This window comes from Poeciliopsis prolifica, unplaced genomic scaffold (genome assembly GCF_027474105.1).
Source record: "Poeciliopsis prolifica strain line A6 unplaced genomic scaffold, Auburn_PproV2 SCAFFOLD012, whole genome shotgun sequence".
Classification (NCBI taxonomy): domain Eukaryota; kingdom Metazoa; phylum Chordata; class Actinopteri; order Cyprinodontiformes; family Poeciliidae; genus Poeciliopsis; species Poeciliopsis prolifica.
In genome coordinates, this window is record NW_026562387.1 from 12,469,232 (window position 1) to 12,488,744 (window position 19,513).

At 37.9% G+C, this 19,513-nt stretch overlaps 2 protein-coding genes across 18 annotated transcripts in view; both read right to left on the bottom strand.

Annotated features, from left to right (window-relative positions):
• Positions 1-3,484: 3,484 nt before the first annotated feature.
• On the bottom strand, positions 3,485-7,016 carry si:dkey-96n2.3 (uracil nucleotide/cysteinyl leukotriene receptor). Its single transcript, XM_055037675.1, has 2 exons — positions 6,868-7,016; positions 3,485-5,646 (listed from the first exon to the last, which is right to left on the bottom strand). Exon 2 carries the CDS (start codon positions 5,631-5,633, stop codon positions 4,722-4,724), a length of 912 nt encoding a protein of 303 aa, XP_054893650.1. The 5' UTR covers positions 5,634-5,646; positions 6,868-7,016; the 3' UTR covers positions 3,485-4,721.
• A 92-nt stretch (positions 7,017-7,108) lies between these two features.
• The window catches only part of si:ch211-285f17.1 (sickle tail protein homolog), a 113,784-nt gene continuing 101,379 nt past the window's right edge, over positions 7,109-19,513 (bottom strand). For 10 of the 17 annotated variants that reach the window (XM_055037657.1, XM_055037654.1, XM_055037653.1 and 7 more), the window contains 10 exons: positions 19,259-19,406; positions 18,389-18,884; positions 17,012-17,210; positions 16,650-16,918; positions 16,181-16,336; positions 15,780-15,902; positions 12,981-13,061; positions 11,223-12,875; positions 10,579-10,710; positions 7,109-8,744 (listed from right to left, as the gene is read on the bottom strand). In XM_055037657.1, the coding sequence (XP_054893632.1) occupies positions 8,235-8,744; positions 10,579-10,710; positions 11,223-12,875; positions 12,981-13,061; positions 15,780-15,902; positions 16,181-16,336; positions 16,650-16,918; positions 17,012-17,210; positions 18,389-18,884; positions 19,259-19,406 (3,767 nt within the window). In that variant the 3' untranslated portion in view covers positions 7,109-8,234. The remainder of the gene's footprint in view (positions 8,745-10,578; positions 10,711-11,222; positions 12,876-12,980; positions 13,062-15,779; positions 15,903-16,180; positions 16,337-16,649; positions 16,919-17,011; positions 17,211-18,388; positions 18,885-19,258; positions 19,407-19,513) is intronic. The other 7 variants (XM_055037665.1, XM_055037666.1, XM_055037655.1 and 4 more) reach the window with 6 other exon arrangements.

A 19,513-nucleotide genomic window follows, 5' to 3' on the forward strand; every position in this document is an offset into this window, starting at 1 on the left:
GAGTGAAATAACTTGTCCTACATGACCAGAGTAGTTGTAAGAACTGCTGGTATGAGTTTCACCTCAATTGGATCATATTGATGAAAACAGGGGGGATGCAAATTTTGGCAAGCTAGAAATCCATATTGCCAAAAATTGCATCCCCTGCTAACTTGGAAATTACATTTTTTCTACATAATGACACTTGTTCCCTGAGTTACCACTATAAGTTTCATATGAACAGGACAATAGACAGGGGATGCAAATATTAGCAGGCTCAGAAATTAAAATGCATCTCCCCTACATTAATACACTAGACAGCTAAGCGTAATATAAAATGTTCTACGTAATTGGGATTGGGCCTCGGTTTTGTAAAGTTTTAAGCTATTATGGTGTTAAAAGAAAAATCTTGGAATTTCAAAGCAGCTGCGGAGAACTTGTTCATCAGACACTGAAGAACGTTCGACAAATATGGCTCAGTAAACGTGAAAAAAATCAGTGTTTATTTCAATTAATTTGCGAAATAAAACCCACAATTTTAGCGCTTACATGATTAATAAACGTGATAATGTTACGAATATCTTTAAAAGTTTCCTCTTCGGTCGGATTTCAGCCCGTTTACTCATCAATATGCGAGAGTTTAGAGCGATGCGCGCTCCCGCGACAGGGGATGCAATTCTCGGCAGGCATGCATTTCTCGGCATAACACCGGCCTGCCCGAGAAAGACGAGGAGAACCTCCGGGAATCCATCATCGGGATCCTCACTCGGGTCATTCCTGTTTCCGTGGATCGGCTGCGGGATACTGTCGACACCTTTCACAGATTGGGGAAAAAAGCCGGTCCCGCTTCGGCCAACAACCGTCCCGGAGCTGTTATCATTCAGTTCGGGATGCGAACCATGCGGGATGAGGTCTGGAGGAAATCCAAAGATGCTAAAGTTTGTAAAGAAATGCAGATCAGCTTCAAGGAGGACTTTTCTAAGGAGGACAGGATCGCCCGGGCTAAACTGTGGCCCCTGGTTCAGGAAGCTAGGAGCAGGGGCAAACGCGCATACCTGAAGGAAGGCTTCGCCCTGATCGATAATCGAAGAGTGGACCCTGACTAATTCCACCGCCATGTTCCTTACGCCACTGGTATGGTGTGTTATGTTTGTATTTGTTTAAAGGGCTATTGCACTATTCCTTAGAGCTGTTATTGGCTGTTATCTCATTCCTGCTCATCGTTCCTGGCAGTTTTTGTATAACTACTGTGTTTATTTCATGTTGTCTTTACTTTCACTTAATTCTAGGGATTTAAAAAATATTGTTAAACGTAAGGCTACTTTTCTTTATTGCAAGGAGCAAAAGGCAAATTGTTTTTTTCTGCAGGAAACTCATTCCTCAAGTGAGGAGGCTAAATTCTGGAAACTTCAATGGGGTGATCAAATTTTTTTTAGTCAAGGTTCGTCACATTCAGCTGGGGTTATGATAATGTTTCATAAATTCCCTGGTTTGTTGTTGGATCATATCAGTGATACACATGGCCACTGGGTAACTGTAATAGTAGAGATTGGTGGAACCAAGATCATTTTGGTGTGCGTTTATGGATATAATAATAAAGTGATGAATAGTAATTTTTTTGCTGACCTTGAAGAAATGATAAAATCTTGGAAAATAAAATATTCCACGGATCAAGTTATCTTAGGAGGAGATTTTAATATACCTCCTGATGGATCGATTGATCGTCTCCCCTCTCGGGACAGCACCACATTTATAGTGATATTTTTGTAAATTTGATCTCTAATACAAATGTGTTAGACTGCTGGAGATTTAGAAATCCTGATATCAGACAATACTCCTGGTTCAATCCTTCTGGAAATGGCCAATGCTCTAGGCTAGATTACTGGTTAATCCCACATAATTTAATTCATAATATCTCAAGTTGTGAAATTACAACGTTCTCATCTTATTAAAGATTATGATAAAGGAGGAATTAGAGCTTTAGATTTTGAGGCTCTGATTGGTTCCTTTAGAATAAATTGGCTAAAGACCTACTCGATGTGGTTTCATATCCCCAAATCAATATTTAAAAAATTAGGTGGTTTAGATTTCTTGCTTAAATGTGATTTTGAATTAACCAAGATTCCTATTTCATTGTCTAACTTTCATAAACAAGTTTTACACTTTTGGAAAATGATATTTACCCACAATTTTACCCCACATGGATCCCTAGTGTGGAATAACAGATCAATATTACTGAATAGAAAATCTATTTTTAAAACTGACTGGTATGAGAAAGGTATTCTATTTGTAACTGACTTGATGGATAGTAATGGTGTTTTGTTAAATCATAAAGATTTTACCCACAAATTTAATCTGAATTGTTCTTATAATGAATATGTAAAAGTATGCAAAGCTATTCCTGTAGCTCTGCTCCATCTCATCCAAAACACCTTAAGATTTTCAAGTGTTACTTCATCCTTACCTACATTGAAAATTGGAGAATATATTGTGACTGACAAAAGTGTAATAATGGTATGCTTGTGACTGCTTTCAAATCTAAATTATTTAATGATTACAATAATAATTTTTTGGTAACAACTAATTTGTCTTTTATTGAGAAAGCGTTTTCTGTATGTTAAATGGCCGGTTTCACCTAAGGTGAAAGAGACTCATTTCAAAATCTCTCACAATATTTATCCCGTGGCTGAATTTTTGCACAAACGATTTAAATTTGATTTAACATGTTGTGCCTTTTGCGAATGTGCAGAGGAATCCATAAGTCATCTCTTTTTTTCTGTCCTTTTTCTTTTCAACTTTGGAAAGATGTTAAAAACTTATGTCTCAAACTTAAAGACATCCCTGAGATAAATATCACCCACATTTTGTATTATGTTGATAACCTTGATTATCAAATATCTGATATGGTAAATATTGTTTTCTTACTTGTTAAATATCATATACATTGCTGTAAATGGAGAGGTTCTACTCCTTGTTTTGATTTTTTTATTAATCAGTTTAAGCTGTTTTATGCTTCCCTGAAACTTTTGAAAACTAGGTATGCAAAAAAAGTGACTGACAGTATCTCTACTTTTCTTTTGTTTTGAATCTTGCTTAGTTTTTTTAGTCATTTGCCTTACTGTTTGTTTTTTCTGTCTGTATTTTCAGCCCCTTGTTTCTTTGTTTCTTATTTACCTATGTTGTAATGTTCTTTGTACCTCAACAAGTCTTTGTATACTGTTCGCATAATAAAAAAAAAAAAATGTTTGTTTGTTTACTCTAAATTCAGGTGTGGCAGCGCAGAATTTTAATTTGAAGGGATTTCGTATCTGGAATTGGAATGTCTTCGAGTGAAACCTCACTCTACGATCGAACCCGTTACACCTACGATTTTAAAAAGGCTTGTGTGTGGTCTCTCACGTTTTCAGAATCGGCCGACTTTTCTAAAATCATGTAGTGTGAACTGGGCTTAAGCCATATTTTCAAGAGACAATAGATTTGGAAATCATCGGATGTAAAGATTTATTTTGTTACAAAATAATGGATTCCAAAGGTATCATACAAGAAGAACATGGAGTGTCTCTGATTGGGCTTGAGAAGAATTTCAAAAGGTTTGTTTTTAAATCTGGACACATTACCTTTTTTAAGACTCTGGCACAACTTCATAATGCAGCTGTTTGCTCCATTGGTTGCATACAAATTGGAACATTGATCAATTTAAACTTAAACTGAATACTGTATTTACAGATGTCAATCCAGAAATTATGAAACAGATTCAAGTCAAATGTTAAAAAAATAAAACAAAACAAAAAAAAAGTACATAGGTCATGTTCTATATTTTTTTAGTCTCAGAACTTGATAAGAGCCTGTAAGTTCAGCCACAACTGTCAAATCTGTTTGGGTCTTAGATTTCCAAAATAATTTATTGGGTGTGACTGTATACCCCTTTACTTGTTGCAGAAAACTTGATATTTCTCTTCAAAATCGACCTAGTATGTGGTTTAATTTTCATTTTTCTCTGATGGACAAAGCCCTGCTTGGAAATTGTGACATGTTCATAGTTTAAGTGATATTAAGGACATTCATTATGGTATTTTAACAGAATGGTTTTATGCCTAATCTCATAACAAAAGGTCTTGATAGCAGTACAAACATATTGAACAACATATACATAGAAACTTACTATTTTATTTGGAAATATTGATTTTCTAAAAGAAGTACTGGTCAAACCTGTCAGAAACCCACAAGAGAGCGTATTTGCACAAAAAAAAAGCATTTTAATCCAATCTTTGTTCATAATAAAGAAGAACAGAAAGTACCTTTTTCTAGAAAATATATATCCCCCAACTTAATAAAAAAATAAATAAATTGGTGGTTGTTATAAGACAGAATACAGAACATTTGAAAGGGATAAAACCTTTTGGATGCAATCTAAAGCTAACAGAGAAGGCAGAGCTTTCAGTTCCTCGAAAATGTGTTATACTATGTCAGTTTCATGTTCTTTTACATTTTTGACTCTGAGATTAGTCAAAAATGTAAAAGAACATGTAATGAGATTTATCTATTTCATTTAACATCAGTCAAAAGTACCAGAAAAAAGCAGATCAAACTCTTTACATTCTAGTAAATGCTTTACAGATTTGAAAGATAAAAATATTTCTCCAAAGTTGTCTTTGATGTGTTAAATCATAGTTACAAGACCTTCGAATCGTTAAAATGTCCAACAATAAGGCAGTCGTTTAGCAAGAATTTTACTTTGATGCTTACAGAGAAGTATTCTGAGTTTTAAAGAACAGACGAAGAAACGTATTCCTGTAAACTCGGTTCAAGAAGAAATACATAACAGGGTCCAGTACACCACTGATGCAGCTCAGTGCAGATGTGATCTGATTGGCTCTTTTTAATGACAATGACTCCAACCTTCCAGCTGGTCTTTGAGTGTATATCACCCTGCAAATGTGATAGGGAACAAATGCAAACATGAAGTTTAGCACTACGAGTACGATCATTTTCATAGCTTTGTCTTTCACTGGACGCTCTTCGTGTTGTTTCAGGTTCCTCAGTTTTAAGAGAATCACCAGGGAGGTGATAACTATGGTGGTGAAGGGAATAGAAAAAGCAACGATGGTGGAGATCAAAGCTTTGGGTGATGTTTTTTCAAGGTACAGCATGCTGCAGTTGTTAGGTGAGTTGTTTTGGGTTTTTTGTGAGAAAAGTGTTGGAATCATAGAGACAATGACTATCACCCACAGTATGGTCACACCTATATGTGCATACAAAGGCTTCCTTACCACCTGGGACATTAGAGGTAAAGTCACAGCTATCAATCTGTCCAGGCTGATGAAACTCATGAGGTAGAGGCTACAATACATGTTCAGGTAAAATAAAAAGCCTGACAGCTGACATAAGATGTCTCCAAAGGGCCAGTGGCTGCCAGACAGGTGGTAAACTATGCGCATAGGTAAAATAAGGACATAGCAGATGTCTGCAACAGCAAGATTTCTCAGGAAGACCTTGGAGGGTGAAGTGCTCTTCTGATGACAGAATGCCCACAACGCCAAGGAGTTCCCAGGAACAGCAATGATGAAGATCAACATGTAAAACACGGCGAGGACAATATCCCACGGAGGTAATCTGTTGGTCTCATTCTCCGTGGAAGTATTTGCATGTGTCATGGCAAGGACCCGTCTAATGCAGGGTAAAGCATAATGTGTATTCAGTGATTTTCACTCATAGTACAAAAAGGTTTGTCTTAAAATTGAAGCATATTAGGTGTTTATTTTTGTTGTTTTTTGTGATCATTGCTACAAATAATGAAAAAAAAAAACAGTTTCTGAGAAAATTAGAACACTGAATCAGACAAAAAACAAACAAACAAACAAAAAAAACTTTTACGACAATAACACCTGCTTTGCGATTTTAATATGCTCAACAGCCTGGGTATTAGGTTCTTACTCCATCCATACTTGCTGGATGCTGGATTTTCTGCACTTTAAAAGTGAGAAGACAAAAGTTGACAAAAGTATTGAGATGCCCCTCAAAGTTATTGAGTCCTGGTGTTATTTCTATGGTTATCTCTACAAGTATTTGTGAAAAAAAAAGGTCACTTTCGGGAGCTTAATAAACTCCATCATGGTACTTGACATGCCATCTACACAGTTAATCCATTGACAACTGTTAGCAAACAGGAAGCAGTTATTAACGGAACTTGGTCACATTAACCACTGAGCATTGCTGGGAAGTCATAAGCTGTCTGCAGATTCAAGTCACAAACCTCCATACTTCATGCAACCTTCATCTCAGCTCAGGAACAGTGTAGAACAGCTGCTTCCAAATCTTACATCAGCGAGTGCTACACAAATGTTGACTGAAAAGCTTGGTTTATAACACAGCATCAATGGACTAGCAAGAAGCGGAGACTGGTTCTCTGAAATGAGGAGTCACTTCTCTGTGTTGCAAGCAATGAGAAAAACAGAGTCTGGTTGCCAGGACAGTGAGGTTTACTGGATTGCGCTATGTATGCTACGTGTAAATTTGGTGGAGGGAGGATTATGGTTTAATAAAATTGAGACATAATCCACAGTAAGACCCTTCTTATGGCTCTGATTGGTTGTTTCTAGATAGCACTGGGAGCATTGGGAGAAAGCAGATGAACTCTGTATTTTTACAGATTATCTACCTCATAGCATACTGTATATATTTTACAAAAGTTACAGACTGCAACTTTAAGGTTTACATATGTATAAAATCAAGCATCTAAACATTTTGGCAATGAAACGTATGAAGATAATGACAACTATCGAAAGGTTACTTGTCGAGAAAGAAGGAACTTAGTGGTTTCCTCTTCATAAGTACAGAAAAAGTAGCAAATATTCTTTAGATTACATTTAAAGCCTCTAATAATCTTACCTGTTGTTGTCGTTGGACCCCGTTCTAAACTATGCTCACTAAGAGCGGAAGACTTCAGTGTGTGACTGAATAACTGATAGTCAAGCAGAAGTGAGAAATTTATGGAAATAGTTTGTGGTGTGTTGAACTTTATGTTAACATACACGCACGCAGGTTTACCCACATGTGCACACATTTCCATGATATGCAGGAAGCAAGACAGAAGATTTATAAAAAAAAAAAACAAACAAACAAACAAAAACTAATTCAGTGCACTAGAAGCATGCAGGTCTTTATTTGCGTTTGCTACTCCACCAAACTTTTGCCTTTAAACACATTGTTCATTTATGTAATGTCTTAAAGCTTTACAAAAAAGTGAAAGAAAACCAACATATTTACAAAATCTATTTGTGCAAACATATTTTTGTCTCTTTTACATTACTCTTCTAAAATATTTCAAAGGCATGCATGCAAATAAACTTTGGTATGTTAAAAAAAACCTACTTAATTTCTTAGTAGAAGCATTTACTGGTATGTACATTTTGTTGACTTTGTTTTCAGTACAGATCACATGAACAGCAACAATACATGTTAGCACAACTTTTGTCCACTGATGTCAGCCGTCACACCAAGAAGAGCCAAGGAAATTTTCCAAAAGTAGATGATTATAGTTAGGCATGAAGTATGTCAGTATACAACCACTTTGGCAAATAGGCACAATAAAACAAAAACTTGCATTAATGATGAGAACAGCTGCTATCTGTTAAAGAAGTTGGCAGTTTATGACAGTGAAAAATAAGAAAATACTCTTGGAAAACTAAGTTAATTATGAATTTCATCATAAATTCTGTATAAATTCATTAAAGGCTTTTACATTTTGTCTTGAACGTAAGAAATATAGAGGATTAAATATACTAATTAATACATTTCTCTTTTTCCCAAAATTGAAAGAATTTATAAGATATGTTGTTTGCAAATTAACTATATATTCCCTATTCATAACTACTGCAAAAAATAGATTTTCACCACAATTAAAAACTTTCAATTCAACTACAAAATCAATCTACAATTATGTGAAAGAACCATTAAAATAAAATTTACAACATAGGTCACAGAGATTGCCTCTGATGCAGAATATGAATCCATACAAGTGTTGTTTAAATCTAAAAGGGAACTGAAAGAAAAGGAAAGGAACAGAAAAGAAATAAACAGTGCGCAAATGCCAGTGTCAAAATATAAACAGGGTGAGTGCATTATTTTAATAATACTTTCAAATGATAAAAAAAAAAAAAAAATGTTCAAATAACAGAAAAAGCAACAAAAGGTATTACATGGAACATATTCAGGTCTACCTGCTGTGCTGTAAAGCACGCTTGATGATAATGTGGCTAAGTTGTGTCCTTAGCTGCTGTAGTTGTTGGGATGGAGGATTTGCTGCTGCTGCCGTTGTGCGATCTGTAGCTGGTGAAGCTGGGGGTGTGTATGGTGCGGATGCTCTTTCCACCTGGCCCCAATGGTGTGGGAGACAGAGGGGAGGGGGAGAAGGAGGAGGAGGAGGAGAATGAAGAGGAGGAGGAGTGCACTCGACCATTCTGAGTCTGTGAGGAGAATGAGAGAGCTTTACCTGTGTATTGTGAAGGAGCAGGGAGTTTGAGGGATCCGTTAGACAGTGAGGGGATATGGGATGAGGGTAGGGAACCGGAACGGGGGGTGTGAGGGGACTTTGTCGCAGAAGGAGGAGCAGAAGACGGGTTAATGGGATTAGTAGCATCTGAGTTTAGCGCAGACTGGCAGCTGCCTTTAGCAGAGCTAGGATAAAAAGCAGGGATTTTAGAGACGGGTATAGTAGGGGAAGCAGTTTTATGATCCCCTCCCACTCTTTTAGCACTTCCATTAGCCTGCAAACAGATGCCAAAACAGATACTGGTTGTCAAAAAAAGAAGACTGGTCACACAACACATGTAAAAGGCACGGCGACGTTAAAAAAAACAAAAAAAAAAACAAACTAAAAGTTATTCACATGGACAAACAATATGGCTGCACAAACAATAACATCAATAAGGCAAACTAAAAGATACCGAAAACATACAGCAAAGAAAGTAAGAATTGAACACACAACCTTTTTCTCAGTCAATATATGTCTGTTGAGCCTGTCGACTTGAAATGTATACCAGTTGTCAGGAACAAACCAGACAATCAACATATGCAAAAAAATAAAAAAAAGCAAATCCATAAATAATGTTTTTTTTTATATATATAAAAGAGAATTACACAATATAGAACTATTAAACATACTAACTTAAATTAATTAAATACTTATAAAGGACTGCTGATACTGAGAACTTCAAGGTGTCTTTTGCACCGAGAAATAAGATGGACGAGGTTACAAGTTCTTGTCTGCATTTTGATTACAAATTCTTTTAATAGATTTTCAAATGACTTTACAAGACAGGACACAACTTAGTGTCTTCAGTTGTGTGCCTGCGTGAATGGATGAATGACTGCAGTGGAATTGCTTTGGGGGCCTCTGGACTTGATGAGGTGCGATACTAGTAAAAAGCCTTTGAGGCTTCTTCACATTCACTGTAATACAGATGACAATAGGAGAGAGATCCCTCCTGTTTACAACAATAATCACACACAATTGTTCCTTTAAAGAAACTTTGGTAGTTTGGACACAGTCAATAAAATATTGAATTTCCTGTCGGGATTAAAAAGCATTTTTAAATTGAGATTGAAATCCTAACAATGGGTTAACTATACAGTAACTTGCTTCAATTTCCTGTATGTGTGGGTTATTTGGGTTACGACAGACATCTGTTTTAGTTTTAATGTCAACAGTGTTTAAGAAATAACTTAACTGAGAAAAATTTATGAAGTGCTTAATACTTATTTTGCATGCTGTACAGTTGATCTTTTTATTATTATAAAAGTGAGAGATACTTTACCGAAAAAGAAAACACTGCAAAAGTTAGACAGCATGATGGCAGACAGCAGTGTCTCTGTGTTAGAGGGATTGTTAGGTATTGTGAGAGGCTGAATAAAATTGAGAAGGCAAAAATGCACTCAAGGAGCTGGAATGAATAGGGAAAAGGTGTTAGAAGTTAAAGGGGTGGCAGCAGAGAGGACAAATGTGATTTCGTACTCCACTAAACCGATGGTGCAATGTCAGTAGGTTATGCCAAGGTCCTGACGGCAAGAAAATGCATCACCATGGGGTTAAGAAAGCTGAGCAGTGATGTAGGGTTTGAGCAGAGTTGGAATAAAAGAAGGGAGGAGCCAAACAACAACAAAAAAAGTTAAACCTGTGGTTGAACATTGCCAGAAGGATATTAGGACTTGGCGACACTGTTAAGGAACTCAGCTGTGATGGAAAACTGGAGATGTGATGACAACTCAGATGATGATAATACAGGAATCCACTTTTCTTTGCCTTTCTCCATTTTGTTTTTTGTATAGCCACCAACACAGTGAAAACCATGAGCAGTGTGGACATGCAGAAGCATACAGTACAGTGATGTTATGGGGTAACAGTCAACAGTCAAACATGCCTTTGCGTGTTTGCAGATTCGAGAGAAACAAGAACAGTTGCCACCATTGTGGCTTTCATTTTTTTTTTTTTCACTTGTGAGATCTCACGACTTTGGTAGTCCTCTTATATATGCTCCATGCTTTCAGTAAGGCATGACCTTAATTCTGCTAGCCTCCTGTAAAACTCTACAGTAAAACTACCTGTCGAAACTGCCTCTGAGCGTCCTGCAGTTTTTGCTGTTTTCCAGCTTTGTCAGATGTAGCCGGCGACTGTCTGGACTTCGCAGACAAAGGGACCGGCATCCGACTAGTAGGGGAAGCGGCACTGGTGTTCTGCAATGGGATCCAAACGAAAAACAAAACAAGAAATAAAACAAAAGGTAGAAAAAAAAACATAGACCAAAACAGGAAGTATGAGAAGTCAAAACACGGAAAAAAGTTCAACAACTCAAAAAAATCAACACCAGTAAAAGACCATGCATCCAGAAGGACCATAAACCTCAAAGGCAGTATGCATAGTGCATGCAGTTGAGAATAAGGAAGTAACGACCATCGCGACAAAGTCTCTGATGATCAGTGCACCACTTGCTGAAAACCTCAGAGTTTTAGCAATTAACTGCAGGAGAAAGATGCTAGTCAGGCACCCAACAAAATGTCACCCCCATCATGTCACCATGATTTCACAGTGGCAGAGAGCCACCAGGGTTGCTTTCAACATTTCTGAGCCCCTGTGGAGTGGATTAATGACTTTGTAATTTCAGTGGTTAGGGTTGGAGTGAAGGTAGGTTGAAAAGTGAAATAGAAGGACCCAAACTCTCCTGGAGCAACAATAGCTAAAGAGAGACCTGTTGTATGCTGGTGGGTACACTGAGGACAGTGGTGGAGGTGCTGGTGGAAGAAGGGGCCACAACAGGGCGAGGAAGGAGCTGAGGTTTTGTCTTCTTCTGCAGCAAACCTTTACTGGATACTTTAGATCCATGCGCTCTAGAGGTAGGGAGAGAGGAAGACCTCTTCAACCCAACCACATCAGATTCTTTCCCAGTTCTTGCCTTGGTGTCTTCAGTGCTGACTGGCTCCTCTGGGGAGCATGGTCCCATTTCATTAATAGTTGTTTCCAGCTGTTTGATGGTTTGTTCAAGACTGTCCAGAGTCTTGTAGGCATTCTTCCGAATCTCATTGGTTCTGCAAAGGGCGTCTGAGTTCTGGTCTGTTTGTGTGTTAGACACTGATCCCTTGGTGCCCTCTGCAAAGGATTTTGAGCGGGTGATTTCAAATCTCTTTGCTTCCCTGTGCTGCCGAACTGTACCATCAGATTCTTCCTCGTCTTCATACACCACCACTTGTAAGGTCTTCTTTCCAGACTTGGTGCCTGTGCGAATTGCTTGTGTCAGTGCTGCTAGCTGTTTCTTTGGGAACTTAAATTTAAACTTCTTTTTTCCATCTTGTTTAGCATCTCCATTTGTCTCTGTGTACATTCCACTGTTCATGAGTTCAGATATTGAAGATGAAGATGAGGATGATGACCCTGTGTGCTCTGCAGTATTCTGTGTGGAGATGATCTTTTCACCATCAACCATTTCAGCACCGCCAGCTCTTACTTGGTACCCAGTGCTTCTTTCAGTGTCTGACTCCTCACTTTCTTCATCTATTCGCTCTTCTGTAAGCATTCTCTCCAGTTCTTCTTCACATTCAAATATGGTGGACAGTCGCTTGTAAGCTGAGCGGATATCCATTGGCTCATCAAAAATGATGATGACAGGCTTCTTGTTGAACCCATTATCTGGTGGCATATTGGGATCGACTGTGGTGTTGGCTTTGCTTGATGCACTGCCAACTGTAACTGTCTGGACACTACCCTTCTTGGCACTGACCAGTTCTTGGTACTCGCCACAAGAAAGTGGCTGAACCTTTTTGTTAGTGATCATAAATGCAATGTCTGGTGGGGGCGGAGCTTCCTCTCCAGGTAAGTCAGGGCTAAGACCAGCTCCATCATCACTAACATCAAAATTAACTGCAGTCAAATCACGTTTATTACTTGAAGACTTTCCGAGTCGTTGAACTTTAAGTACCTCTTTCGCAGGATTGCTGGTTGTGGGTAATATTTGTTGAGGCTTTATATTTTTAAATGAGGAAATATTCTCTGAGGCCTGTTTGGTTTTCTTTTCAGTGTTTGTTTTGTTGAGCTTCTTCTCCTTCTGTACTTCTGCACTAGTCTTCAAGGATTCAGCACGCTTAACTTGCTTTTGTGGCAGTTTGAATCCATTGAGTCCAATGGGTTTAGGTGATATCGGTGGGGGTGTAATTGGTGGAGGTGATTTTGGTTGTGGAGACATCTGCATCTGCAGCATCTGCTGTTGCTGGCTTGGAGAATTGTCATTAGCATTGACATTTGACACCTGTGTTAGAGGCTGTGAGGACTCCTTGTGTTCTGGGGTGTCTTCCAGTCCTGATGGGGATGGTTGATCTTTGGGAATCTGGCCAGTCACATAATATATGACCTGCCAATGGGATATTAAGAATGTGGCATTACTCTCAAATCCTTAAACTCTAGAATGAATATTGAATGAATTGACAGAGTGTAAGGTACAACAAGTTGTACGTACCCCAGGACTTTGTCTTGTAGTTGTGTTTCCATTTTCATCTGTGTCTGGATCTTTATCCTCTCGACTTGGTTCTGAGCTCTGCTAGGACAATGTGTGAGGGAATAATATTACTGTGCAACTGGTGTACCAGGTTGCAACAGATCACCTCTATATAAAAACAACATTATTTATCTTCCATGGGTCAGTGACAAGAAATTACATTGTCTTTCTGAATTTGCTTCTTTTATACAGAGGGAGAAGTGTTAATTTGATTTTGTTGTCATCATGTACATGACAACCAAATCATCTACATGATGAACAGTCTCTTTTTTTATTACAGTTTTATTGTAAAGAAGAAAGAAATAATGTTATTCCTAACTCTAGAAGAATTATATAAAAATTTGATTTTTACTTAATTGACTGAAGAACTATCTTTCCCCAATTACCAAGTCAGTAAGTTTTGGTCCTCAAATATAAGTGGAGGTCTATCATTCCAACATTTTTTCTGACTTAGAGAACACTACAGAGAAGTCAACAAATATCAGGGATAACACAGCAAGTCTGGCCGTTTAGTAAATTCCACTCTTGGGGGGGATGGTTACAATTGGTAATTTATTTATTTGTTTTTTGTCTGTTTCAAATAAATGTAAGTTGATTATCAGTCAGTAATGTTTTTTTCTTTCTTTCTAATTCTTTGCAATCATTTTGCCAATGTCAAAGCAAAATAATTGTGATTCTGTGAGCTGTGCTCAATGTAATACAAACCAATTTTTAACTTTTGTGTAGTCTGTTGCTCCTAAGATTTAGTTGTTAACAATATTCTCCAAATTGAAATAAAACAACTAAAAATAGAGACTGTTCATTTGAAAACTGGTTGGGTATGTAACGTCTTGTAATGTGATAGATAAATAATAAATTTTTTTATTTTAGGAATGTTTTTACTTTGTGACATAAACAAAAATTATTTTACTGTCCAAATGTACCAATGGCACTTAGTTAAAGATTGTAACTAATGTTTTATCAAATGTTTTGATGTAATTTCAGAAACATTACCAAAGGTTGTTCAAATTTCACAAACACATGCTTACACTTATCCTATTAACATTAGTGTTTTACAAAAATCACTTAAAGAGTAAAATCAGATTTGTTTAAAGTATAATTCTATAAAGTTATTATTGGTCACAGTTACCTTTCTTGTGATGCAAAGATAACATATTACCAGTAGCTATTTGGAAAAGTAAATTCATCCTATGAGTAGGAAGCCAATAAACTAATCCAAAGAGCAGTATGTCAATCTGCCTCATCAGATGATGATCCGATCATTTATCAGTCCTTATCACCAATCTGGAAGAGCAAACAGATGAACTATCAAGATGAAGATGGTCTGTTTGTCATTGAATGACATGGGAGGACTTGTGTAATTTAAAACTACAACATGCCTGCGCGTGCTCATTGTATATTGGTCTAATCTTCGACTCTTTTTGTAACATTTAACAAAAGAACAGAGGTTTACAATATTTTCAGGCCTCATCAGGCCAGTGTTGGGCTATATCTAGGCCCAAATCTATCTATAGTACTTTTAGAGACATCTGTTAAATGTAGACATGTTGAATTTAGGCTTAGTGTCGCTTTTGGACAAATTACAGATTTTCAAATGCTATTGCTCAGAAAGTTTGTAGCTTGTTGTGCTTATCAATAGTTACTATAAAATAGGGGCAAAATACCTTGCTGGTCTTAATGGCTGTGTTTTCCTTTGCATTGGCCACTCACACAATTCTTGCCAAACTGGTTGAGGGCTTCACTGACAACACCAAATTCTTTACATTAATAAATGCAATGTTAGGTAGCAGAAGTAATCAAGTAATCATATTTTGCATCTGGTGTGGGTCTACTCTATCAATTAAATTTCTAATTTTAAATCCACTTTGTCTGCCTTTAATGATGACGTACAACTTGTTTTTTCTATACTCCTGTATATGTTGCCCTGGTTTCACTGATTATTTGTTCTCTGTCTGACTTGCTTGTTAGCGTTCCAGCACTCTTAGGACTTATTTCATTTGCAAAAAGCTAATGGTGATATGATGTTTTTCTGCTAAAGATAAACAAATAACTTCACACATTTAACGCTTTAAATATATGTTTGAACATATCCATATTCTTCAGAACAAGTTTTGTCAGAATAATAAACAATATAGTTATAGTTGAATTGGATAAATGTGTGAAACTTGAAAAGGCAAATTGAGGTGAAGTGCAAAGACAGAGAGATTGGGAAGGAATATCTCAGAAAATAAGTGGGGGACAGGAGCATGCAAAGTGGCCAGATTGACCTCTGGTGAACCAAGTCTGCAAAAACATTATTGTGTCTATACATATAAGTTTTCTTAAGCGTCAAACTTTAAGTTCCTTTTTTTACTTAATTTTTATGTGGAAAAAAAATGCCAGTAAAAGAAAGACACAAGACAATTGAATTGCCCATAACATACAAAGTACATTACAGGTCTTTATTCATTTGGAAGAAAAGACAAGTGATAGTTAAATCAGTCTTGAAACAGGTCATACAAAAGACACACCAGCTCAATTTTATGCAGACTTAATCCTGAAAGAAACCAAAGCTGTGGAATCCAGCAGAATCAAACAAGGGAAGGAACCAAGCCAGCAAGGAAAGGAGTTTGGTGGAGACAGTTGCTATGGGTTTCTCTCGAGCCAAAGCAGGAGCACAAGGGTTGAAGAAGTGTTCGGAAACAACAGGCAATTAGTGCATCACACAGCTGGTGGAGGCAGGCGGTTAGTTGGGCAGCTGCACGGCGGTACATGTGTTACCTTTTTCTCTTTGTGGGGCAACAAATTCCCTGGTCTTAGTTCTTTGATTTGGGGTTCAATTCGATTGGTGGGCTCAACCAAATTTTTTATCCCTAGATCCTTAACTGTGCACTTCTGGAAAACCTGAAGGTTGGAGACAAGTCAAAGGGATATGGGGGTGATAATGATTTTTAGGGTGGGATACAGACTTAAGGCACCACAGCCACAGCTGTACCAACTGTTGTCAGGTGACAAGAAGGAGCCTTTGTTTTGGCATCCGTTAGCACCCAGCCGTTGCCTCTTCCAATAAAATCAACGACCACAGGAAGAAGCGATAAGCAAAAGGCCCCCAGTAAGCAGAAATCAATTAACCCTGCCCATAAGTTTGCCAGGACGTATATGAGTATTCACATGCATCTAACCTGAAGCTCCGCCATAATCTTGTCCCCTTCATCCTCCTCTTCTCTGTTAACAGAAGCAGTGACAGGAGGGGGGGTGATGGGCTTCGGCTTGGTCTCCGGAGCAACCTTTGTGGGCTTGAACTGAGGGGATGGAGGAGGAGCATCTTCCTCAAACTCCTGTGAAAAATCAATGAATTAAACTACTTATTAATATCCAGCATAATTGATATAGACAATGGATGGATTGTCATGCAGCAAGTTTTCGCTAAGTGTCAATATGCTAATCATACAAAGAAACATGATGTATTACAATGATGAAAAATTGAAGATGGCAGGTTATGTACTTTTAAATGAATCAATTACAGAGTTTAAAGTTTATCACTTAAAGTGGATATATGAGCAATTTGTATAGACAGGAAACCTACAAATCTATCGCTAAGTAATTTCAAAATGTAAAAAAGAAAAATGATATGACACTAATGTGACTGACCTGTGCTGAGATGCTTTCCTTCCGAGTTGTATGGACCACCTCTCCAGAACGTGTCGTAGTCATGCCTGAGTTTGAGCTGGAGAAGGTTTTTCTAGGAGGTGGCGGTGGTGGGGACTTGTTTGATTTGTCAGACCCCTGTCTGGTCAAATTGTCAGTGACAGCTGACTTAATGGCAGTTTTTGAAGATGCTGGCTTGATAGATTTCTCCAATAAAGGCTTCGGTAGTTTATCAGACCCCTTTTTGGAAGTTTTGTCTGCTCGAGACTCCTCTGCAAAACACATTATTCAAACACAGCGTGCTAAGTAAAGTGTTACCATGCATAAAATGACTCAATGAAGTTAAATGTATGTTTTATTTGTACCTGATGGTGACTCAAAAGGGCTGGGAATGTCTCTATGTTCTACTATGCCAGCAGAGGGCAGTATTTGGCTTTCCTCCACCTCTAAGCTTGGTATTCCCTTCATCATATTGGCCTGAGCCTCTTGAAGGATCTTCTCAAACTCTTTGCCATCATAATGACCCATATTCTGCCTTTTTTCTTCCCATTCCTTCTCAGCTGCCTAAAAGAAAAATATAGAAGATAAAAGGTCTCTAAACCTTTTAGAGACTGCATAAAGTGCAGACTTCTAGTTATCTAACTGGTTAGCTGGCTAGGTGTCTAGCCATCTACATGTAGATGGCTAGACATAGAAAATAAGACAGCTAGTCAATAGCCAGATATATAAAGCGATCTGCAAAGGTATTACAACCTCTTAAGCATTTATGTACCTTTTGTCATTTTACAAGGACAAACTTCAATGTACAATTTTTTAATGCAACTGACCGAGACAAATTAGTGCATAATTGTAAAGTGGGAAAAAAGTGATAAATGGACAAGGCATAGACTTTGTTTCAGCATTTATTTTCCTACTGAACCATTATCAGTTGTAATACCATATCACTAGAGCTGCTTCTCCCACAAATTTGCTGTTGCTCAATAGAAATTGGAGTTCCTCTGGCTTTTCTTCAACACTGATTTTCATTTTATCACTCTTCCTTAAAGACAAAATGACAGATTTGTAGTTCTTCAGCTGACAGTTACCATTCTTGGCTGTTTTTCGTGAGGTGTTCAAAGTGGAGTAAAACGTGTGGAAAGTTCAGAGGAAATTAAAAAATATGACTAAACATTACCTAAACACCATCTATGAAGATGGACACATATAAAAAAGATCAAACATAAAAAAAATACAATCAAATTAAATGTTAGTGGTTTCATCCTAACTAACGTGTCCAAATACTTTTTATCAAGCCTAGTGGGGGCACAAGTAAAGCTTAGTTGCCTACCAGGCTTATATACCAGAGGCCCTGCTTACCCTAATTTAAAATATCCACAACATTATTACTGACTTGTCTGTTGTGTTCCTTGGTTTTCCTGATGCTGTTTACTTATCAATGTTCTCTCAGAAACATTTAAGGTGTTCAAAGAACAGCTGTATTCGTGATGAAAATAGATGCACACAGATGGACATTTGGTTGCACTAAATCTAGGAGTTTTTGAGTGATAGAAATCAAGACAAAACAAGTCAAAATTGAAAATCATATACTCTTTTTCTTCTGTTTTACAAGTATGCACTACTTGATATTGGTCAGACAAATAAAATCACTATAAAATACTATTGAGTCTGGGACTATTATGTGGCAAAATGCGAAAAGGTTCAAGGGTTGAAAACTGTAAAATATGAAAAACAGCTAAAAATACCTCAATGGACATAACTCTGTTTTTGTTTTTCTTCTTGGTGTTCTGGAGCTCCTCTATTACAAGATTCTGCTGAGGAGTGCTGTTGCCATTATTCACCAGATTCCCATGAATCTTCTTGAGGCAGGCAGGACTTGGTGGATCTGAGACTGACCCTTTTGGAGATTCTCGGTCTTGAGGCTTACTCAGGATAGGACTGGGAATCTGAGTAGGGCTAGGGGTGAGGGGAGGACTGGGCTGAGCTATGAGGGCTGCAGATTGCTGGGACTGCTGTATGTGAACTGGAGAACTCTGGACATGATGGATGACCACTGGGGAGGAGGGCATCACCTCCGATCTTACGGTGGAACTCTGTGCCTCTGGTGGAGCTGAGGAAGAGGTGAGCTGGACTGATGTTGGTGGAGTTTCTACAGCAGTTTCTACAACTGTTGTGTGGTTGACACCAACTGAGGCATTGGTGGAAATATCTACTCCTTTCTGAGACCCTTCGGTTGCATGTCTGCAGAGGAAGGAAATAGTATGTTAAAAACACTATGAAAAAATAAATTGTGAAGAAGCCAAGGCTGAGCTCGGTATATGTGACGTATTAAAATGGAAATGAGGTGCTACAATGTCCACCAAGTTAATTCGCTTATCGGTTCAGTGAAGGCGATGAAAGAAAATCTAGCTGAATCCTGGATTCACACAGAGTGACCTCTTTGATGGCACGGAGGCAGTATAATCAAACAGCACAATCTCCACGCATCAGACTTCTGCTAGGAGCTCTGTGGTGGTCTATTTGATTTAATCTTGAATAGCCCCCTCACACACTCACGGTATACTCCAGGAGTACCTGTTCACCTCATTCCTACTTCAACTGCGTTTCCCTCCTACCTTCTCAGGCTGCTGAGAGTATCGGTCAGGCTCTTGACCCGTTTTAGCATGCTGTCGAGTTTGTGAGGCTCTTCCTTCAGAAATTTAACAGCCTCCACTTCCACTCTGAGCACAGCTCGCATTCTGGTTTGCAGGGCTGGGAACTCTCCTGACGAAACACATATGAGAAAAATTTAAAGATTTTTGTTTATTTTTTTAAATGGAGGAATATTACTATATACACACAGAAAAGTATCAATGTTACAAGTTAGCAGT